We start from the raw sequence: 24,277 nt of genomic DNA on the forward strand, positions 1-24,277 counted from the left end.
GTAACAGCAAGACCAGGTAAGCCCTGGAGTGCACCCTTATGCCTTCCCAGCCTTCCTTTCCTCTTGGCACCTGCGTCTGTATCTACTTCAGAGGCAGAAACCGGACAAACTGCAAGTGGTTTGTCTGTTTGCAAATGGACCAGTTGACTGTAGCCAAACTTTTTATGGCCATTCAAAACCATTAGGAACTTTGTCTCTAGCATCCCAGGGTGAACACAAAGTTCATTTTCTCAGAGCCTTTCAAAGTTATGAAACCGAGCAGGTTACAATGCCTTCTAGTACGATTCGATCTTTACATGGCCAGTCGTGTTCATAGTTAACCTCATGCCCACATCCCTCATAGACTCTTTTAAAGGAAGTAGAGTGTCAGAGCCATTCCAGAGGCAGTGAGACAGAATAGCAGAGAATAAAAGAAAAATGGTGAACTTTGGAATTAGGAGGCCTGCAACTCAGTTGTGAGATGTGGGGGGACTCTCTTTGCTTCTCTGTCAGTTTCTTCAGAGATAAACTCGGTGTGTCAATCCTCCCACAAAGCACCTCACAAAGCCACACACCACGGTGCACATTATTAATAATGTTCTTCTGCATTTAGCCAAAACAGATTGGTACATCTCTTTGACCCCATAGCTACTCAGTTCATGACCATTTTAGGTTAAATGGTGTTTTGACCATCCTGATGATCTATCAGATCTCCAACCAGCAGGTTGACTAGTTGACTGACCTTTACCAAGTTCTCCAACCCAAATAGGAATGCGGGGGCAGGGAGCTCAACCAGCTCACGGGAAGTGTGTGCTGTCTCCAGAGGACAGTGGTCACCAGGTCTCTGCCTGCAGGGAGCTGGCCAGAGCTTCGGCTAGTCGGCGGCTCAGGTCGGTGCTCAGGACGAGTAGAGGTCCTCTACCAGGGGTCCTGGGGCACCGTGTGCGATGACCTGTGGGACCTGAATGAAGCCGAGGTCGTGTGCCGGCAGCTGGGCTGCGGTCGGGCCGTGTCTGCCCTCGGGCAGGCCCACTTTGGCCCGGGATCTGGAGACATCCTCCTGGACAACCTCCAGTGCGCCGGGGTTGAGCACTACCTGGGCCAGTGCACGCACTCAGGCTGGGCAGAGCACAACTGTGGCCACCACGAGGATGCTGGTGTCACCTGCTCAGGTATCCTCTCCTCTTTCATACAGTCACTGCCAGTTTCAAACAGCTTCAAGACCTCACTGCTGGAATTCAGAGTCATCCAGGGAGAGGACAGGAGCTCAAACACATATCATTCGAGTTTTGCTTCAGCTCTTCTAACTTGGTTAAAGAGATAAGATATTAAGTGTTAGCCTTTCAGAATAATACCTCCTCATTTTCTAATCTGGTAGTAAGAACTACCAAAGGTGTGTGTGCTTGACTGGATACAGACCTGTGCAAAGCAGATGTTTAATTATGGGAATTTTTAATATATTTTTAAATATTTATTTATATTTTTAGAGAGGGGAAAGCAGGGAGAAAGAGAGGGAGAGAAACATCAATGTGTGGTTGCCTCTTGCATGCCTCCATCTGGGGAACCTGGCCCACAAACCAGTCATATGCCCTGACTGGGAATCAAACCAGAAACTCTTTGGTTTGCAGGCCAGCTCTCAACCCACTGAGCCACACCAGCCGGGCTAATTATGGGAGTTTTTAAGGAGCCTATCAGCAGGCTTTCCCTTCAAAGGGCAGCTGGTATAGTCCCATCAGGGAAGAATTCACAGCTGGACAGAACTGAGTCTGGATCTGAGAGCTGGTGCCAACACTCAACTGCACTGGCAACATGTAGACTCCCAGTTTCATCATCTGTAAAGTGAGGAGACTAATTGCTTTTTTGCAGAATTGCTGAAGGTTTCATACTGTCTTCTGTAAAGCACTGTCACAGCACCTGGCTGGGGGCTGCATATTTGGCAATTTTTACCGCCATTTTTCTCACTCAGTCATACCACCGAGGAAATCGGTGAACTGAAATGGCTCATTTTAATTGCCTTGTGCCAATTTTTAAAAACACTGTGGACTTATGTGCAAACAATTAGCTAGGAATAATTGAGTCCCCTCTGGAATGTCTATTAATACCCCCCTCTGATAATGGGATGCTTTTCATAAACTAGCAGCCATAATGCCTAATGCGACTAGATAAATCAGGAGCCATAACTCAAAGTGGCCCTTGTCACAGAGATGCCCGTGCGAGGAGCAGTTCAGTCGTATGTCAGTACCTGCTACCTGTGACCTCTGATTGGGGGCACATATATATAATTATTGCCTTGTTTGCTGTGCATTCGTTTGTCCATCTTTTTGCTTTGTGGCATTGTGTCATGTGTGGCCTGACAGCCTCATGGGGAGGGGGCACATGTCATTTCCAAGTCTCAGTCTTCTGGAGGGTGACTGTCTAATGTGAGGGGCCCCCAAAGACTTCCCAAAGTGAAGTCTTTGTGGCTCATTGCCACAAAGTCGGCACTTTGAGCCATGCCATCACAAGCAGGCCTGTGACATCTGGCCACGTTCTCCAAACGCCGAGCAGACCAGCAACCAGACCAAGCTTCCCACCAGGCCCTCGGGGGAACCCACTTCCCCCAGATGATGTCAGTTAAAGGCACTAATGCTCCCTGTGCCAGATCAATACATTCTTATAAGGATGTAATTAAAGTCTTTGTCTTCAGTTATAAAAAAGCAGGATTTCTAAAAAATACTGACCTAATGATTCTCTGTGTGAACAGATGCGGAGGAATCACTTACTAACAATCCAGGTAAGTCACACTTTTTAAAACTTTTTTGGTGGGACTGAAATGGCAGCTGCGTTGATTGGCCCTGGGCCTGTTTCTTCTTCCAGCTCAAAGTTCATCCTCTCTCTAAAGCAGAGATTTTTCTCACCATTGAGAAGTCATTCAAAAGTCTCATCTGGATTTATGCTAATTTTTTTACATGTGCTGGTGACTATGTGTACGAGAGAGAGATTTACACACAGGCATGAAATGGCGTTGCAGGCTTTTTGTGTGCACTTTTCTCTCTGGCTGGAAGGCCTTTCCCCACTCCCTCCCTGACCAGCTCCTCCTCCCTGTTTTCCCATCCAAGTGCTGATCAGGCACGACCCTGCTGAGCTTCCTAGATCAGACGAGATCAGGTGCATTCAGGGTGGTGTGGCCATAGACTACTTCTCCCTGTTTTGGGGGTCTTCCCAGCCCAGACCGCCTCCCTACTTAGTCTCTCCCCTTAGAGCATTCTGTTCTTTCTCTTCACTGCATTGATCGCAATGTGAAACAGTGCGTTGGACTCGTGTCCATATCTGACTAATACGTAGGCTTTAGACTCCCCAAGGGTGAGAACCATAGCTCTTTGGTTTAAGCAGCAGCATCAGTGCCTGACATGAAAGGTGATCTCTCAGAACCCTTGAAATAACATTAAACTGGCTAAAGACACCTGCAACTCAGAAACACAGGAGCAACATGGGGGACAGGCCCCAAGGCTAGAGAGCAGGCCATGTTCTTTCCTGACCCCAGAGTCCTCCCGGCCTCGTGCTGGTGAACACCAGGTGGGTCTTTTGAGGGCTCACACCCCATCTTTGCCTGCAGGGAGCTGGCCAGAGCTTCGGCTGGTGGGCGGCTCAGGTCGGTGCTCAGGACGAGTAGAGGTCCTCTACCAGGGGGCCTGGGGCACCGTGTGCGATGACCTGTGGGACATGAGCGAAGCCGAGGTCGTGTGCCGGCAGCTGGGCTGCGGTCGGGCCGTGTCTGCCCTCGGGCAGGCCCACTTTGGCCCGGGATCTGGAGACATCCTCCTGGACAACCTCCAGTGCTCTGGGGCGGAGCGCTACCTGGGCCAGTGCGCGCACTCAGGCTGGGCGGAGCACAACTGTGGCCACCATGAGGATGCTGGTGTCACCTGCTCAGGTAGCTTCCCCGTCTCAGGCAATAATTTCCATGTTGTGTATGAAAGCACTTTGAAACCATGCATCCCAGATGAAATCTTCATCCACCCACTCATCAATTCTTTCACCAAACAATCCTTAGCTCTATCCTGGCCCTGGGCTCAGACCCAGGTCCTCCATGGGCAGCTCCAGGTTGCACATGGGAGGTCTCAAATGTTCGTGTGCACCAGCACCACCCGGGGCATCACAATGCAGAATCCAGGGCCCGCCCCCAGAGATGATGACTAGCTGAGTTTGAAATGGGGCTCTGAAGTCTGCATTTTAACAAGTATTCCAGGTGATTCCGCATTTGAGGGGCCACAGGCAAGCCAGTCCTGACTCCTGAGAGGCAGTCCCCCCCAGCTGCTGTGCCCTGCCCCCTGAGACCAAGGACCCTGCCAGAGGAGGGCTGGAATTGCCCAGGGGGGAGTTCTGGTGCTCTGGTTTGATGCCCAGAAAGACCATGGTCCTTTCCCTTCATCCCCCACACATGCCCCTCTTACCCCACATCCTCCCTGCTTTGAATTCACTAAAGAGAGTGACCTGTTGCCTTTCTTAATGCATCCAGATGCAGAAGACCTGCCTCCTCCCACATCTCCAGGTATGTCCATATTTTTCTAGTCCAAGCAACTTAATGATACTGATGATGTCAAATACATATAAATTTTGAGAACCAGATGCTGTTCTGAGCTCTTTGCATTAATGATTCATTTAATCCCCACAATAACTCTTGAGGCAAATACTTTGATTTTTTCCCATTTTCCAGATGGGTAATTGAGACAAGAAAGTTAGCAGTGTACCCAGGACTAGCCAGTGGATTTGCACCCGAGCTGTGGGTGCCCTTGGGCACCAGTCTCGTTTACTACACTTGTCCCTTGGCCCCGCTACACAGAGACCAAGCAAAACGAGAGCAGAAACGGGGAGACATTTTGCTTGGATCATCGGCGATCCCTAGGACAATCCTGCAAGAAGGACATTTGATATTATATTTTACAGAAGAGAAATGTGAGATGCAGGAAGTTTAAGTAGCTTTCCTAAGCTTGCTCAGCAGGCTAATGGCAGAACCAAGATTTGACACTGATCAGCCTGACCCCAAAGAACATGCTCTTGGGGATTTTATGACCTTTGTCTGTTTTCAAAGCTCTTATAACTTAATGATTAAATGATATCCCTTTGCAATAAAAAGCAAAAATTAGAAAAAGCAGACCGACACCTGTGGTGTAAAGTCTGAAGCGATGCTGGGGGTGAGCGAAAAGGCATCTCACTCAGCAACAGGCATTTCTGAGCTTCTGTGCAGCAGCGGGCATCCTGCTGGGGGTTTCTGCGTGAGTTGGTTTATTTAATCGTTGCTGCTGAGGACTAGGTAGAGGGAGAATGCCACTGAAGAAAACTCGATTACTCAGTGTCAGAACTGGCATGTTCAAGCCCTGTCTCTCGTTCTTTGAATGTCCCTGGCTGTCCCCACAGAGCCTCAGAGAACACACACAGGTCACAGGTCATTGGCAGAAGCATCTCTCTTGGGCACTTACCTGGAGAAAACCTTGATGTGTTCTGGATGTTCCTGGGCCCTGGGGATGGCCAGCTTTATGTGTTGGGGTCATGAGTGAGAGGGGGAGGGCTGTCTAAAGTCAAAGGGCCATGGTTGGGGTCAAGGGCAATGCATATTCAAATGAATACTCATCTGCAGTTTTCTTATTTCATGGAACTCAGCTAAGCTTAAAATTCCACAGAAATGAAGAAGGCCACACTGAATGAAATGGGCCATCTGGTTATCATTGTTAATCTCCCCCACCCTCTGTTTTTTCCTTTCTAGGTCTTTCTACAGCTTCTCAGGATCATATAACAGGTAATCACTTGTTTTACACTGAAATGGCAACTCCATGCTAGAAGAACCCTTGAACTAGGTGCTGGGCAGTGTGCCCAGGCCATGGAACAGGGAAACTGGCACAGTGAAGGCCAGGGCAGCCAGGGCCTCAGCTGGAGGAGCCCCTCCATCCCCACCACGGCCTTGCTGAGGGACATGGCATCAGGACATCTGATGCCTGTTAACATTGACTTTTTTGACAAAAGGAGCAGGCTGGGAAGGGGACATGTGGGTCTTCCCAGCTCAGAGCAGGCCAGAGGGTGACCAGAGACTGGAAAAGCATGTGGCTCAGTCCATCTGGCCACACTCAGCCTGCCTGCTCTGGGGGCAGCTCTGGAGTGGCACCCTGACGGGCACCAATCCGTCATCCCCTGCCGTGTGTACAGGTTGCAGGAAGTCCGAGTCCCAGTGTGAGTCTGACCTGACCCTGGTTATTAGAACCTACAAACACAATCAACAGTAGAACCATCAGATGACTGGGTGCCCCACCACATCCCACATCCATTACAGAAAAGACCAGGAATCTGTGGGATTCTGGGACGATTACAAGTTGGCCAGGGTGAAAGGTGGGGGGGGTGGGGAGAAAGAATAAAATTAAGTAACTTAATAATTTAGGGAGAAGGTCTGTAAAGTGTACTATGTGTTCAAATTTTCTCTAAAATAATGTAATGATTCTGTGTCCTGCTTTTTTATGTGACATGCTGCTTTACATGTGTATTTTATATTTACATGTGTATTATACATGTGTGTAAGCGGAATCTGTTTATATTAATAAGACAATTTATATGGAAGGATTAGATCTCACTGTTATCTCGTTTAACCCTTATAAACCCAAAAACCTTTAAGTTCCAATCTCAGTAGATACTGAGTAAAGGAAACAGCTTACCCAGAAAAAGTGATGAAAAGTACTTAAAAGGAGGTCCTGGTCATAACTTTCCCAAACAGTCCACAACATTCCCCTCTGTGTCACCCATTTGTCAGACCTCAAAATTGTTCTAGAGCCTCTTGTCCCCCAAACCTCCTCCTCCCCAGGCACATTACAGCACCTGCTTCTTTGTCCCCGCTCCTGACCTCTCATGCACCTGTGTCTCTCATGGATTCTGCCCCTCTCCCATCAAGTAAGACACCTTCCACTTCAGAAAGAGGGAGAGATCGTAAACGGACTGGACAAATATAATATTTTCTTTATCAGATGATGGGGGAGAGGGAAAGGCAGGGAACTCTCACACATTAACCCTTTCTGAGTCATCAGAATCAGGGCGAAAAGACTCTCCTTCCCAGGAGACATTTAGGCTGAAGTTCCATCCAGACAGCCTTGTGTGTCCCCACCTGGGGTCCACCGCTAAGGGCACCCAGCCTCGGGGTGGGAGCTGCTCATTGCTGAGGTCACACAGGGACACCTTGTGGACGGATCCTGACGTCCTTTGTCTTGCTGCTTCAGGAGGAAGTTACTCTTGTGGAGGGGTCATTTCCAGTTTTTCTGGCTCATTTTCTACTCCCCAGTATCCAGAAAACTACCCGACAAACATCCAGTGTGTTTGGGAGATCCACGTGGATAAAAAATTCCGCATCAAACTCAAGATTCTGAGTTTGAGGTAAGAAAACAACTTTTTAGGGAAAGAGTCTGTCTGAATAAGACTATTGGCGTGTGAAATCATAATAAAGATAGTTATTTTAATGGAAAACCATTAGGGATAGAACCGGAAGAAACATGAGTTTTTTTCTATGTTGAAACTCAGGTTAATTTTGTAGTGCTAGCCAATGAGTCACTTCTAGCTTGAAAAATTCAGTGGTATGTATTACTGTATTTGTTATCATCTTATTTTAATAGTTTTTCTTTCAATATGATTTTTTCTAAAAGTGCCACAAAAATCCTTCTCACCAGCTTTGCCCTCGCTGTACACTGGGTACCAATATTTGTCCTCTTGGTCTTTCTTTTCCCTTTATCCAAATTTCAAACAAACAGTAAGAGCCTTTCCACACGAACAACAGCCAACAACGCCAGCCGTGGGCCTGCATCTTCTAAATGTTGGCACAAAGGAACAGGAGACAGTGGAGTCATTGCCTCATTTCTGATGCGAAGAGAATGAACTTTCCAAAGCCACTGCCATTTGTATGTCCATGACACAAAATGAGAGCTGACACGTGTTTAATGTTAGCTGAGTGTCAGGCTCTGTGCTGTGTACTTTGTGACCTTTGTCTTATTCCAGCATCATTACAGCCCTAATCTAGCTGTCCTTGTCATCCCCATGAGAGATGAGGAAACTCATCCCCATGAGAGATGTGGCTCAGAGAGGTTAACTCACTTGCCCAAGGCTAACCCTCACATCTGTCTGAGGTCAAAGCCCCAGCTCATCACCATCCTGTAAGCAGAGTGTCCATGAAGCTCTTCCTCCGGTGTATGTTACAGACACGGCCATGCTGTCCAATTCTGTGATAATCTACCATTCACATGCCCAGTCTGTGGAGTCAGACAGGCCTATGCCAAAGAATAGCCTAGAAACATGTTACCCTAAGGACACAGCCTCCTACAAGAAAGTGAAAACCTTGAATTCACACCCCCAGGGTCTATCATGTTATCAGTTGTCTGTTCCTTCAAAATCACCCCTCATATGCATCCCTTCTGAATAATCGCCAAAATGCAAATTCTCTCCTATACAGGAGTGGGCAAGAGTAGATTACAGATGTTAGTATGGAAAATAATTCAATAATTAATAAACAATAATACAAGAAAAAGATCTGTTCTGTGTACTTACTACTGTAAATCTTCTGCCCACCCTTGTATGCTGGCATTATTATTTTAGAAGCATGTTTTTTTCTACCCAAGAATTTGGATTTGGAAAATGTTGTGAAATGCAGAGGTAGAAAAAAATGGCTGTGATGTCGGTTACATGCTGATCACTTGACTGCTGAGAATTTTTTCGCAGTGCGCATTAGCATTTCTTGATGTTTCCTGTAGGCTGTGATTGGCTAAAACTGTGATTTAAAAATTCCTGTTACTATGTTAAGTCATTATTGCCAGTCTCACTCCTTCCTCAGGCAGAGAAAAATAAGAGTTCTGATAATAAGGCATCTGGAAAAGCTCACTGATATTTTATATACACATGTGCAATTTAAAACCTAATCCAAACATTTCGTGCTATGATTGCTTTAAGATCTAGAAAGTTCTAGCATGCTGCTAACCTCCACTTTGACCCCTACAGCCTTGAAAGTATCCCCGGATGCCCCTATGACTCAGTCGAAATCTTCGATGGCCCCAGAATTGCCGCTCTCTCCATGGGGAAGTTCTGCACCCCAGAAACTCTGGTGTTTCTGTCCTCCTCCGACATCGTGACAGTGGTGTTTCAAAGTGATTCTATGGTCACCAGCACTGGCTTTCATGCTGTGTTCAGTGCGACCCCACAGGGCGAAAGAGAGTCGGGTAGGAAGCATCAAATAGTCTGTAAAGGACAGCACAGCTTTCTAAGTTGAGGGACTTCCCCATCAGCAGATGCCTGAGATTTGGTTTTAAAAGACCCTCCCACTTCTGTCCTGGCCAGTGTGGCTCAGGTGGTTGGAGTGTCAACTGGAAGGTTGTGGGTTCGTTCCCCAGTCAGGGCACAGGCCCACACTGTGAGTCTGATCCCTGGACAGGGTACATAGGTGAGGCAACCAATAGATGTTTCTCTCGCATCACTGTTTCTCTCTCCCCTCCCTTCTTCTCCCTCCAAAGTCAGTAAGCATGTCCTAGAGTAAGGATTTAAAAAACAAACAAACAAAAACCCTTCCCACTTAGGCCCATCAACTCTGCCCCATAGCTGCTGGGTGTTCCCACTGAGAGTGTCACATGGGCAGCTGAAATAAGTAACCTTGGCCAATGTTCTAGCTCTGGCTGGTCGGACCACAACTGTGGTCACCACAAGGACGCTGTTGTCATCTGCTCAGATGGCCTCCCCACCATGGCAGGCTCTTTCTGATCTTTCAGCCTGTGGCATCTTGGTGATGGGTGGAGGTTGTGTCCAAAGCAGGGCCAGGGCCGCTAAGAACTGTGGCCCGACAGATGAATGTCCCTCAGCCAGGTTGACAAGGATGCTGGGAGCCTGACTCCACTCTGCAGTCACACACAGGAGAGCCACAAAATGGGCAGGCGGGTCCTGTTCTCTGCAACCTCTCCCAAAGTCTTAACAAGCCTTTGTTCTTGCTTATGTGTCATGAAGCCTGTCGACTTGAGACCTGCCCATGCTAGAAAATCACTTCTTTGCCTTCATTCAATTGAATTTAGATTTCCTAAATGTACGTTTTTCCGTGCCAGCAGATGTTGGGGACTGGGATCCAGATGTCACTCCTACACCCCTAGATAGGCTGGACACAATATCTCTGCAAAGCGAATTAGAAGTCTGACCTTCATCCTGACCTAGACCCTGGGGGTTAGTAACCTAGACACTAAACCAACCCCCCAAGGAGTTTTCCCAAGGTCCAGGCTGCCCCTTAGCCCAGTCACGCCAGGATCTTTAGGGTCACACTTGGCCATCAGCTGTATTCCAAGCTTCCCACGGGATTCGGATGTGCAGCCGAGGTTGAGAACCAGTGGCCTGGACCATGAGCTAAGAGCTACATCTCCCAAATGAGATGAAATCCAAAGCTCTCCTCTTGGGACCTGCAGAGGGCTGTGGTTGGGCCATCGCTGAGGGACAGCAGAGCAAGGATGGGCAGGTTCATTCATTTGGACTTCAGTAGAGAATGATTTTTATGGTGCTAAGCTCTTTCCTGACTGTCTTGGGGTTTGATTTTTACAGGTGCTGTTCCTCAAGCTTCTATACCACAAGGTAACTCTCCTTCAGTGCAAGTATAGCCTGAAAAGGATGGAATCTCGATGGTAGTTCATAAAAGCAGGGTACCACCTGTCTGTCCTGGCCTCCCTGAGAGGGAGGAATTGGTGGGTTGGCGCCCTCACAAAAGGGTTGTGAGTTCACCTGGTTCGCACGGCAGGAAGCCAGGGAGAGCTTTCATGAAGTAGGGGCTGGGCACCTCATTCCTGCCACTTCCCTGCCCAATCCCATCTCCAGCCTCACCTACAATCAGCTGAGAGTGCTGCCCACATCCTCCCTCGTTCTCCCCAAGTGGTGCAGTCACACACCAGCCAGGCCTCAGCCCTGTCTGCACCAGCACGACCCATTCCCATGTTGTGATTCACTGTTGAGCTTGGTGGGATTCTGGCTTCTGCGCCTGGGAAAATGGAACATGCCGTCCTGAAAACGCTGCCTGTGGGCCTTTTGTCTGCTTCTACAGGAGGAAGTGGCTCTTGCGGGGGAGTAATTTCAAGTCTGCTGGGCTCCTTCTCCAGTCCTTGGTTCCCTACAAACTACCCCACTGACACGCAGTGCGTCTGGGTGATACACGTGGCTGAGACGTTCTACATCGAGCTGACCATCCCGAGCCTGAAGTAAGCAGCTTGGACTCTCTCTGCTTCAAAGGCCGGGTCAGATCAGAATCTGTGCTTTCCTCCAAGACGCGGCATTTCTGTGTCCTAGTCTGCCCAGGCTTCTATGACAAAAATGCCGTAAACTGTGCGGCTTCATACACAACAGACATTTCTTTCTTATAGCTCTGGAGGCCAGAAAGTCCGAGATGGATACATTCGCAGATTTGGTGTCTCGTGAGGGACCATTTTGTCACAGATGATGGTCCTTTCCCTATCATCTCCCATGGCAGAAGGGACGAGGGAGCTTTATTGGGTCTCTTGATAAGGACACTAATCCCACTTGTCAGGGAGCCATGCTCATGACCTAACCACTTCCCAAAGGCCCCACCTCCTAATACTGGTACATTGGAGGCTAGATTCCAACATAGGAAGTCTAAGGGACGCAAACATTCCGTCGATAGCACCGTGTGACAAATCCTTTTATGTTTTAGGTGAACATTGGTCTGGTCCCCTGAGTTTAGGGGAGTCTCTTCACCCCTGAGCTCAGCTTCCTGTGCAACTAGAGAATATCCCACAAGCATCCCTGACCCCAAACCAACAAGCCTCAGCCAGGGTGACCCACCGGGAAGACCTCACCCCTCCGCTCCCAGCCAGCTGCCCCCCGGGCACACAGTGCCTTCCCCCGACTGAACCCACACCTGTTCTTCTGTCCCTTCTTCTGCCCTGCATTCTCCCCTGCGATGCTACACAGGACAAACCTACCCCAGCCCTTCTCTACTGAAGACTTTTCCTCTGCAAATGCCATAGCCTCTGTTCACTCGTTTCTTTCATCACATGCCTTGGACTTCCCATTTCTTTCTCCAACCAGCACCTATTTTTAAAGAAATTTGCCCTATTTTAGTGCCTATTTATATGTATATATAGTTCTTTTTTTTAAAGGTTTTATTTATATTTATTTTTAGAGAGGGAAGGGAGGGAGATAGAGATAGAGAGAAACATCCATGTGCGGTTGCTGGGGGTCATGGCCTGCAACCCAGGCGTGTACCCTGGCTGGGAATCGAACCTGCGACACTTTGGTTCGTAGCCCGCGCTCAATCCACTGAGCTATGCCAGCCAGGGCTTGTATATATAGTTCTATACACATGCATACACAAGTCATTTTTTAATCAAAATTACTTTTCCTAATAACATTTAACCCTGGTTCCATCTTTCCACACGGGTCTCATGTGGGTCATCCTCTCTTCCTCACATTGTCACACAGCCTGTCCCGGACCACCACCTTCCATCTGTGCTCATTGGCCACAGCCGCCAAAGATCTGAATGGCAAAATGCTGCCTTCAAGTGTGAAATGGGGAGGCAGTGAGGGATGGAGTCGATATATTTATCAGTCATTCATTCATTTGCTCACTCATTCATTCATTTCACACACATTTGCTTGTTGAAAGCAATGTGGGAAGATTTGGTACCGTATAGTTCAAATCTCTTAAATGTTTAGCTCCAGCATTTTGGGACACAGAGTACCATTTCATCACTTCCGGAAAACAGCTGTTATTGGGGACATAAAGTTAGTAATTATTTGCTCCAGTGAGTCTCAGCTGGGAACAGCTACACCGCCTCACAGGACATTTGGCTATGTCTGCAGGTATTTTTGATTATCATCATGGGGGGTTGCCACCACCACCTGGTGGGTGGAGGCCAGCAATGCTGCTAGGGATCCTGCAGTTCAAGGGTCCCTAAGCCCTGGGCCATGGACCAGTCCATGGCCTGTTAGGAACTGAACTGCACAGCAGGAGGTGAGCGGCGGGTGAGTGAACAAAGCTTCACTCACATTACCTCCTGAGCTCTGCCTCCTGTCTCTACCCCAACCACCCCCACCCCTTCCATGGAGAAATTGTCAGAAAGTTGGGGACCACCACCAAGACAGCCCCCACAGCAAAGAATTATCCAGCCTCCATTGTCAATAGTGCTGAGACAGAAATCTTAATTTGCACCAAAGCTTGCCTCACTTTTTTCTATTTCAGCTTCTATAAGGTTTTGCTTCACACTTGATTTGTCGAAATTATATCCATATATAAAGCATGCTATTTCATTCTTTCTAAGTGAGTTATGCTTTATTTTCTAATGAGATGACTTCTGAGATTGGAAGGTCACCTTGCATAAAAATAGTATCACTTTTTCTTTAAAAACTAAAAATTGGTTCTTTTGAGGTTCGTGTCTCTTACTTCATTGGAACAGATGTGTTCTGCATGGAGCATGTTTTCAAATTCAGCAGTTTGCATACAGGTGTAATTGTGTCCATTGCATATATATCAGGCAATGAGCACTTACATGCACCAAAGTCTACTTACTGCTATTTAAATGCAAATGTGTGTGTTGCATTTCTATCATGTTAGATACATGTTGATGTTCTTTATTTTTTTTGTTTTTAAAATTTTTTAGTAAAGATTTTATTTATTTCTATTTAGAAAGAGGGGAAGGGAGGGAGAAGGAGAGGGAGAGAAACATCAATGTGTGGTTTCCTCTCACGTGGCCCCTACTGGAGACCCGGCCTGCAACCCAGGCACGTGCCCTGACTGGGAATCAAACCAGTGACACTTTGGTTCTGGTTCACAGCCCACGCTCGGTCCCCTGAGCTACACCAGCCAGGGCTCAAATGTTGATGTTCTTTAAATGCGTGTTTGTTGAGTCCACTCTGTGTGGGTAGACTTCCAGTCTAGGAATGGGCTTGTAGTGCTGGACAAGACAACAAGACGGACTTCACTGCCCTTGTGAAGTTTCCAGTCTGGAAAGGGAGACAACTAGCATTTGAATAAAACAACACTCGACAGGCAGTTTCAGCTGGGGATAGGTGGTAAGTGCTGCAAAGAAAATACGTGCACGCGTACACGGGAACCGGATGGAGAGTGACAGGGGCACAGGCAGCACTGGGCAGGGTGACCAGGGACAGCTTCTCTGATCAGCCAGGTCAGATGAAACATGTCAGGAAACATGTGAACAGGGAAGTCCCCACAATGGGCAAAGAGTCCTACCCAAAGGCCCCTGGAGCTTCGATAGCCGTCACCATTCCCCCTGGCTCTTGTGAGAGTTTTACTCAATGAGACCTAGTGGATGTTTGCCACCACCCCAGAGAGTGGCAGAGTTTGAATAAAGAGTCAGGAGACCTACAGGGGACCCTCAAGGCAGAGATGGAGACGGTGGGAGGGACTGAGAGCCTGGATAGCAGTTGGGGGCGGGGGAGGGGAGCTGAGATGTGATGCAAGGCGGACAGACCTGGGCCAGCCCCACGAGGGAAGGACAGGGGTGAAGTCCATTGGCGGGGAGTGTGGTTGGAAGGGGGTGGCAGGGCCGATGGCAGTTTCTGGCTGGATGCAGGGCAAATACTGATTTTATTTAAGACGTTTCTGCAGATGTCCTTGGGGGGATTAACCCTGCATTACCGCCTCAGGTTAGAAGACGTCTCCGGGTGCCCCTACGACTTCCTGGAAGTGTTCGACGGGCGGCAAGCTGCCTCCCACTCCTTGGGCAGGTTCTGCGCCGGAGCAGCACTCAGCTTCCTCTCGTCTGCGAACCTCATGACCGTGGTGTTCAGGAGCGACGCCATGGTCACCAACACAGGGTTTTACGCCCAGTACAGAGCCACCCAGCCTGACGAAAGGGAGAGCGGTGGGTCTCCTGAAATGTACCTGGCAGGGCTCCATCTGATCTGTGTCCTTTCCCTTGAACAGAAGAGGCGCTTCCCTAATCTGGCCTGTGGAGTCCACCTTCATTAATGATGGCCCGAGGGACATCCGCTGTGACACCAACAGCCTCCAACTCCCCCCCCCACCCCTCTCTGACACTCACCATCATTTTCCCCCACCAAAACATTGTCTGGGAAAGCGGGTGGCTGAGCCTCCCGCGGTGCCTTTGCTGTGTGTGCACGTGGGGGCCCAGACGAGCACCTCGCTGCTCTCCGAGGGAAGGGAGCAGGCAGTCGGCAGAGCCTCTGGAGCAACACTGTCCAGCTGCAGCCACCTGCCCACCTCCCTCCAGTTGAACTCAATGCAAAGACCACCACAGCACTTGCACAGCAGGACATGGGGACATTTCAGAACTCTCAGTGGGTTACGCTTAGGGGGACCGTGTAAGTCATCCTCCATTCGGGATACTTTTGAGAATTTTAAAGGAACTCTAAGCCAATGAACAAGCATTCATGGATCTATGATAGCCATAAAGCAGGACTATTCCAGGCAGATCAGGACATAGGGCCACTCTCTCTAGTGTCCAACAGCAAATACGGGGACATGTGCCCGTGTGCTACTGGGCATTCTCCATCTGAAGAAAGTCCTAGAGTCTGGAGACAACACCATAGCTCAGAAGCCTGCCTTTCTGTCCCCCAGGTATGTCCCTGAGACTGGTGAACGGCAGCCACAGGTGTGAGGGCCGGGTGGAGGTCCTCTACAACGGCACCTGGGGCACCGTGTGTGATGACAGCTGGGACCTGAGAGATGCCAGCGTGGTGTGCCGGCAGCTGGGCTGTGGCAGGGCCTTGTCGGCCCCGGCCCAGAGCTTCTTTGACGGAGGGACCGGCCACATCGCGCTGGATGACATGCAGTGCACCGGGAACGAGGCCCAGGTGTGGCAGTGCACGCACAGCGGGTGGTTCTCCCACAACTGTGGGCACCACGAGGATGCCAGCGCCATCTGCTCAGGTGAGCCCTGTGGAGCACGGCACACCTCACAGCGCCACCGAGCAGCGGCCTCTGGGAAGGGAGAAGTTGATGCCAGCAGGTAGTTACTCAGAACGGAGCGCTGGGCTCCGAACCATCTTTTTAAGTGGGCTGACTTCAGAATTTGTTTTCTTTCCCTTCAATTGCAGTACCTGTAAAAGTGTCAAGGTTCCCACCTTGAAGGTGGCGGGGATTCATGAGAGGGTGTGAGTCTTCAGACATCCCAGTCCTGGGTAGACAGGCCACGGTGTCGGTGCTGAGCCACACTCCCCCGAGTAGGACTAGTAGCTGGTGCCCGAAGACCGCCTAGCGCCTGTCAGGCTCCACACTGAAACCAGTGTGCAATCTCGGCTCATCTCCATGCCCAGTGAAACCGAGCCCACTGGCACCCTTGTTTCATGGGTGAGGCAGCAGGGGCACTGCCAAGTCCCCATGGCGGGCCTCACTCTGTAAGTATGCCCTCCGAGGAGCCCTGGGAGAGGAGCTCAGCTCCATTACCAAAGCACCTTCAGCCCCATCCGTGAGCAGAACTGAAGAAATCCGAGTTTCCAAGTTTAGTGCTTCCAGAGGCTAGATGAGGGCCCTCAGGGGCCTGACAGCCAGCGGGCATGGCCACGGGTGGCCAATCCTGAACCGGCATGGATGGTTTCCGATACTGTGCTCACATCTGCCCAAAGTAGGATGTGCTTGATCCTAACAAAAAGTGCCTGCTTTTCTTCTATGGAGGATGTGACTGTCTTAATGCATCTGTCCATCTCTCTGCTGTCTTTGCGTGGGTGTCGATGGCAGTCCCGAGGCAGGACCCTCAGGTACTGCTCTTCTGTGCACCTCAACCCACCGCCAGTCCCCGATACCTGTGGGTTCTAGCTACTCCTCATCCTGATGTTGGGGCCTGAGCAAATGAAATTCTCCGTTTCTAAGTAACGACAGCAATGCAGCTCATTAGCACGGACGTAATGGTGGGGCTGGAAGACACAGAGGATAGGGAGGTGGGCAGGAGGGAAGGAGAGCTCAGACTCACCAGCAAGGCAGTTTCCGGGCCAGTGGGGTTCCGAGTTGGTGCCTGCAGAGAGGGGGGCTAAGGGCCTGCAGTGCCACTCATGCTCTGGACACTGCCGAGGGCGGGAACATAACAGATACCCAGGCTCAGCCCTCAACGGGCTGTAGCAAACTTCACCCGCCTGCGCCCGTGGTGTGCAAGTGTCCAAACTCATGAAGAGCCAGAGTCCTCTCTGTCCACAGGGGCACAGCTTCGAGTGTCAATATTTCTGAGTGTCTCAGAGGAGTGTTTATTCTGGATAAAAGACCTCACTCACAGCGTCATTTTTCTCTCTGTGTGTTTTCAGGGTCAACTGGTGACAGCCCCCCGACAGGTACGTCAGCTTTCTTTAGACCCTGCACGTGTGGTTTCCATTTGCTCTGCTTTCAGTTTCGGCACTTGCAGCAACTTGATGAGTGCTCGTCCCTCCTTTTATAAGTGAGAAGCTGCGGGAAAGAGGGGCTTTGAACAAATTCCACCCTGACTCCAGTATTTCAGATAGGAGTTGGATGCTTTGAGTAACCTTGGTCTTGATCTCAGCTAGGGTTGGTGTGTAACATGAGGGATCTTCCACTACAAGCTGTTTCAGAATGCACCGTGCTGAGGAAGGATGCTGCAGTTTGCATCGTCTTTGCATCCTTTGCACTAACATGCGTGCTGAGACCTGTCTGTGCGTGTGGGTTCATAAAGTCCTGTCAACCGTGTGTCATGATCATTTCTTCTCAGAGAAGCCCTGTCACCCGACAGGACACCCACAATGCTCTGAGCTGACAAAGAGCAGCATGGGAAACTCCAAGGGGTCTCCAAAGCTAACTTTTTGGCTGCCAGCCAAAGCAGCCCTAGAACAATTTCTGACTCCTGCCCTCACTCTGTCCCCTCCAGACCCCTCCAAAAGCACCAGCCGGAGTCAGAGCACCTCCCCATGGGGTTTCATCACTGTTTCTTGCAGATGAAAATTTCCACTGTGGCGGTTTGCTCACAAATGCTTCGGGCTCCTTCACCAGCCCTTGGTACCCTGAAAAGCACCCCACAAATGTGACATGTGCCTGGGACATACAGGTGGACGACAGGGCTCATGTCAAACTAACGTTTGACATGCTGGCGTGAGTAAAATTTTCCTATTTTTTACTTTACTCTTCCATAGCTTGTTCTAGCCCACACGCACCTATCCATCCCCCTGCCAAAAAATAAATAAATAAATACACAACTTCCATATTTAATTCTCAAAAGTGAGGCAAGCCCTGGAGGCCCACTTAGTAACAGGGATCCACATGTGACTACACAGACCTGTTAACCCAGCAGTTCCAGCTCCAGGAGCTTGGTCTGCAGAGACAGCCTCATGGCGTGGAGAACCACCGTGGGGCGTCTCACGGGAGCCACAGGCTGGGAAGGACCTGATCGCCCACGGGCAGCAGGGCCGGTAACTGGAGCCTGGCACGCCCGCGCACTGCTGCCGTGCATGGGGGCGCGCTGCTGCGGAGCAGTCTGCAGGAGACTGCGGGTGCCCGCCCTGCAGCCGCCCTTCTGTGCACAGGCCGCGCATGGAAGGAAGGAGAACCGTTGGTCCCAGCTGCTCCTGGGAAGGGGGATGAAGTGAGAGGGGGCAAGTCAGGGGGTGGGAGGAAAACGTGCTTTTCACCCAAAGGCCTGTCAACACTACTTAAATTATCTTCCTTGCACTTGTAATAAGTATTCAGAAAATACAGTCAGATGAAAACATTCAACATGAAAACATTTTTGGAACGGAAAGGTACGTACTGCCTACATCCACAGGGTCTTCATTTCCTGCAACCTGTGTGAGGGGATACAGGTTTCAGGCAGCTTCTCCAGAACCTTCCCTGAACCAATCTGAGTAGCGCTGACTGTGGGAAGAGCCCCAGTGGTTTGAAACCGAGTGATATGGTCACTTCACAGGCTGGAAAGCACCCATGGCTGTCCACACGACTTCGTTGAAATCTTCGATGGCCCTTGGAATGAGTCTCTCTCCCTGGGGAGGTTCTGTTCCGGCACAACCCCGGTATTTACCTCCTCCTCCAATCACCTGACAGTGGTCTTCCACAGCACCGACACCGTCACCAACAGTGGCTTTCATGCCACCTACGAGTCCATCATGCAAGATGAGAATAATACTGGTAGGTCCTCGGTCACCTTAGTCCCTGGTCCTGTGGGGTGATGATGGCAAGGTCAGCCATCAAGGACAGCCAACTCTGTGCCTAGGGACTAGGGGTGGGAAAGGGGCCCCCTTGCTCCTTAGTTTACCCCGCAGATCTGCCTGGAGGGGGTGGCTGAACACCCAACACGGGTGGCTGGACCACACGCACCTGCACTCCGACATCAGGGTGCATCCTCTGTGCCAAGGAGGGGAACTGGGCTCATGCCGGCTTTGAGTCCCCTGCACTGCAAATGCCTGGGGAGGTCCTTTCCTCCTGCCCAGAGGATGCTGCTCCTGACTGAGGGCAGGAGCACCGAGGGTTCACATCCCTGATGTGTCCCACTTCACACAGGGCCTCTGGGGGCCTCCTTTGGCCTCTGTCAAGTCCACAATCTTGTCTGAGAAAGAAGCTTTAAAAACAAAAAATCACACTGACATAAGCAATTGCACCTGAACTACGTTGGCAGCCACTCCAGCCCACCACAGTTCCCTGCCCCCCTCTGCCCCGGTAAGAGCAGAGCCCCCCCACTCCCAGAGCCGGTCAGCTCAGAGGAAGCTCCAGGTCTTCCTCCAAGGCAGTGGCAAGGGGATGTGTCTGCGTTTCCAGATGTGGCCCTCAGGCTGGCCAGTGGCAGTCACCGGTGCGAGGGCCGGGTGGAGCTGCGCCACAATGGGACCTGGGGGACGGTGTGTGACGACGGCTGGGACTTGCACGATGCCCAGGTTGTGTGCGGGCAGCTGGCCTGTGGCAGGGCTGTGTCAGCCCCCAGGGGAGCACATTTCGACCCAGGCTGGGGCCCCATCGCTTTGGACAACGTGGAGTGCGTGGGCACCGAAGACAGACTGTGGCAGTGCCCACATGGTGGCTGGTTCTCCCATGACTGCGGCCACCACGAGGACGCCAGCGTCATCTGCTCCGGTGAGTTGATTCTCAGGCAGCGGGTGGGAGGAATGACATTCCCCACTGCACCGCAGGGAAATCCTGGGCTGTGCTCGGCCACCCTGTCCCAAGCACCAGCCGTACAGGTGTCCCTGCACGACCCCTGCCACACCCCTGACCACCCACACTACTAATTTTCTTAAGAGTTCCCTTCACCTGGACTCTCCTTGCCTCACTTCGGTGAATTCACTTCACAAACACTTTAGATCGGCACCAGAAATGCAGAGCCAGGATGGATTGCCTTAAATAGCACATACGAATAAATGCAGCAGCGGTAAAACATGGAATAATGTTAAAGTATTTCAAAATTAAAATACCGCCCTGGCTGGTGTGGCTGGGTTGGAGCATCGTCCTGCTAACTGAAAGGTCAGGAGCTTGTTTCCGGTTCATTTTCCGGTTCAGGGCAATGCCTAAGCTGTGGGTTCCATCCTGCTGGGGCACGCACGTACGAGAGGCAACTGGTCGACGTCCCTCCCTCACATCGGTGTTTCCCCCTCTCTCTCCCTTCCCCTCTCTCTAAAGTTAGTGAGCATGCCCTTGGGTGAGAAAATACAGTGCACGAGCTTATCTAATCGATTCATACCATGTGTATCTGAAAATATCCTTAACTAGAATAAACCAAATGTGAATCTTTTAATTTTAGTACAATAAATATGTAACTCTTAAGACAGAAAATGTACCACCTGGAATAATCTCCCTCCACCAGTCAGGAGTCAGGCCTCTGGGAACCGTCCCTGTGGTTCAACCCCCGACCCCGCTGAGTTTCTGCAAATAAGTTCAGCGGTTGGAGTCGAGAGCCCCCCCCCCCGCCTATTTCCATATCCTTCTAGGTGTGACTAGGAGGAGACAAACTGGCTTACCATAGGCCTGGCCGCAGTGACAGGAGGAAGGGCAAGCAGGAGGTGGGCTACTGGAAGGTTCTGGGAGGAAAGGAGAGAAGTCTAGGGGCAGAATCAGTGTCCTGAGCAAAGCAGGAGCTGAAGTCGTGCCGAGTGTGACATCATGCCAATGTCTGTCACACCGAGTGTGACGTCAGAAGACAGGACCGGGAGGCGGGGCCTAGAGAGCAGGGAGGTTTGGAAGCAGGGCCCAGGGCAGGGCGATGGGTGGGGGGTCAGGGGTGAGGGAAAGGGTGGAGGGTCAGGGGAGGGGGAAAGGTCACAGGCAGAAGTTCTGAGTCCCTTCCTCCTGGGCCCTGGAGCTCCGGGCCCAAGTCCACGCCCAAGTCCACGCCCACTCCCTCCAGCTCCCTGCTGGTGCAGGTGCAGGTGCTGCAGGTGCAGGTGCTGGTGCAGGTGCAGGTGCTGGTGCTGCAGGTGCTGGTGCTTGTCCTCGAGACACCGTGGCTCTGCCCTGGGAACACCATGTACTCTGGGAGGCAAGAGACACACACCCAGGGAAAATGACAAACCCAAAGCCACCAGCAAGATAGATGCTCCTCACTAGATGACCATGACTGTGACCATAGTTCGCCCCGGCCCCCCCCCAAAAAAGAAAACAAAATCCCAAAATGACATTGCAGTGTCAGGTGTCAGATGGCAGAACAGAAACAAAAGCAATGCCATCTGGTGGCTGTGACCACGGCAACTCCGGGCAACTCTTAGATCCCCAGATGGGGTGCAGCTTCTCCCCACACAAGACAGGGCCCTCTTGAGCCACCCCAGCCACGGCCCTCATGATCCAATAGGCAAGTCGACCTCTTGGATTCGAGAAGAATGAAGGGGCGTGAGCTGCCTCACCTTTCGGTTTGTTCCTCACAGCCGCCCTGCCTTCCTCAACACCTCCCGCCGCGGGGAGTCCCCCGGCTCCAGGTAACTTCGCTTGTTCTCAACTTGTTGTCTGTGCCTTGCTGTGACCAAGTGCATGTGAGGGGAGTGGCTTAGGGGCCGAATGCCCTGGGTATGTCATCCTGGCTTCATTGTTTACTAGCTGGGGGACCTGAGTGAGTGTCAGAGTCACCCAAGGCCTCGGTTTCCTCCTCTGGATGCGGATGAGGAGGTGCATAGCTTTCGCTTCCTGAGGCCGGTGGGGTTCTGCGGGTCTCCCTGGAGAGAAGAAACCGGGATCGAGGTGGGAGGGCAGTGCGCCACGTGGGGCTGGCTGGGTGGCAGCCAGGCACTGATCTCTGTCCACTGCCCTCCCCTTGACGGAACTGCAAAGGATGAAGGGGTGAAAGCACCATTGTTTCGTGTTTCCCTGACTCCACGATTGGCCAGCAGTTGTCACCTTTCGGCAGCTTTCCCGTGGCAGGTCCTTAAGAGAAAATACAGTATGCAGAGGAGGGTTGGGGAAGAAGGGAGTGACCCCAAACCTTTGAAGGAGGCACTGGAGGAGGTTATGCTAAGTAGCAGTGATCCCCAGAGGATGCTGTCTTGACTTGAAAACACATCCGTTTTTTAAAACTATCGAGCAACCACCGTGCTTTGCTTTTCTTGAGCTTGTATCACTTGGCTGTGGGCATGCAAGCAGGGGTGCTGGAGGGAGTGCTCCCCACAGAGAAAGGCCTTGGGGGGCGGACCAATTTAAACTCAGAAACTGTAACCGATTCCCAAGGCAGAGAGCCCACCGACAGGTGATTGAGAGTTCAACATGTTTGACATCTGAGATCTTGCGTAACTTGCTGCTCTCCCCTTTCTCTCCACCCTTAGCGCATTTCCCAAAGCCAACAGAGGTGCCCACGCCCACAGGTAATCTTCCCTTCTCTTCCGTGCCTTCCCACTGTGGGTTCTGGCTCAGAGAGCCTTCAGCATTTCTGTGGGAGGAGGTGTCCCCACGGGAACAGAGCTCCTCCACACACTCAGGCGCACGCAAGGCCACGCTGAGGGAAGGGTTCATAATGTCTGGGTTCACCCAGAAAATCTGTGGTTGGAAAGGGAGAGGAAAGAAGAAACTGGGATAGAAGAATGGCTAACTGACGGCTGGCTCTCCATCTAGTGCAGAGTCTGTCTGCCTTGCCAGCCTCCACTGCCCGTGACCATGCCCCGACCCCCAGACCCTTCCGCCCTTCCAGAAGGTGAAGACCCAGGGCCGTTCCCGAGTCTCGCAGGGCCCTGCTCTTTCTGTCCTGAGCGCTCACAGGTCCGTGGGTCATCCCTGCACATAGAAGATCTGCACTTCGGCAGGACCCCGAGATCCCCGCTCTTGACCCCAAGTGGTTGTGCATGCGCCAGAGGCTGAGGCAGGGCAGAGCGAGCAGATGGGCCTGGGGCCGGTGGGCCTGGGGCAGCCTCGCCTGGGACCCAAGATGCTGAACGCTGGTTCTGGCCACATGACCCAGGCCTCTGGGCCGCATCTGCACAATCCCAACGTCGATTTTATTTATTTTATTTTCTTAATCAGAACAGTGTGTGCCACCATCACACTTTAGCTGTTAACCGTTTGATGAGCAATCAGATGGAGGTTTTTAAAGGCCAGCTCCTGCGTGTGATTTCGATGGTGTTTGAGATGAGTGTGAAACTTCCCTGTTTGTTTGCAATGTGCTCATGATGACGGCTTCTCTTCTTACCGCTACAGCTCCCTCACCGCCTGGGGAGCAGCCACATGGTTCCCACCCACCAGGTACTTTTTCCATTATTTTTCAAGACTCTCTGAAACCGTCTTCCTTGGGCTGGGTCCTGCCAATGCTATTTTTGTGGCCCTGGTGCTGCGTGCAATAGCCGTGTGCTCATTAGGGGCGAGCTGGCAGTGGTGGGGGCCTCCTCCTGTGGATTCTCCCTTTCGAGGAGAGTCAGCTCACCCCCTGCCCCTGCAGCCTCCTTGGAAGGCTTGTATTGAGGCCCTGGCCCTGGCCGGGCTGTTCTGGGCCCTTCTCAGGGGGGCCCCTTGAACCGGCCCCCATCCCTGGAGCTCTGAATCTGAGAATCACCTTCGGCTGCTTTTGGTTCAGGGGGCAGTTTCGCTTGGCCCATCCCTTACCTTCCGGCAACAGCAGCACCGTCTCTCCCTCTGCTTGCCCTTCCAGTCTCCAGCTGTTCCGTCACCCTCCAACAAACACTTTATAATTTTGAAATGCAAGCAAAGTAAAGTGAAATGAATGTTGTCCTGACAACTTCATAATAGTCTGTGGAGACCCGGGTTAGAAATGCCAAGTCTGCAACGCAGACGTGCAGCTGAATTATTCTGAGTTTTGAGAGAAGCAACATAAAAAATGGTTCCCCCGAAGAGGATGAAAGCAGAAGGTGATTTTCATGTGTGTACGTCTCTATGAAGCCGACCTGTGGCCTGGATTCCCGTAGAAAAACTGCCCAGCGAGGAGAAGCACTG

General features: G+C 51.1%; 1 protein-coding gene across 1 annotated transcript in view; it reads left to right on the top strand.

The window, feature by feature from the left end:
• Positions 1–24,277, top strand: part of DMBT1 (deleted in malignant brain tumors 1) — a 313,958-nt gene that overhangs the window by 268,303 nt on the left and 21,378 nt on the right. Inside the window, exons 29-34 of the mRNA XM_036027425.1 lie at positions 16,660–16,692; positions 17,872–18,025; positions 18,837–19,054; positions 19,682–19,993; positions 21,775–21,825; positions 22,663–22,701. Of these exons, the coding sequence (XP_035883318.1) occupies positions 16,660–16,692; positions 17,872–18,025; positions 18,837–19,054; positions 19,682–19,993; positions 21,775–21,825; positions 22,663–22,701 (807 nt within the window). The remainder of the gene's footprint in view (positions 1–16,659; positions 16,693–17,871; positions 18,026–18,836; positions 19,055–19,681; positions 19,994–21,774; positions 21,826–22,662; positions 22,702–24,277) is intronic.

Source organism: Phyllostomus discolor, chromosome 5 (genome assembly GCF_004126475.2).
Source record: "Phyllostomus discolor isolate MPI-MPIP mPhyDis1 chromosome 5, mPhyDis1.pri.v3, whole genome shotgun sequence".
NCBI classification, from domain to species: domain Eukaryota; kingdom Metazoa; phylum Chordata; class Mammalia; order Chiroptera; family Phyllostomidae; genus Phyllostomus; species Phyllostomus discolor.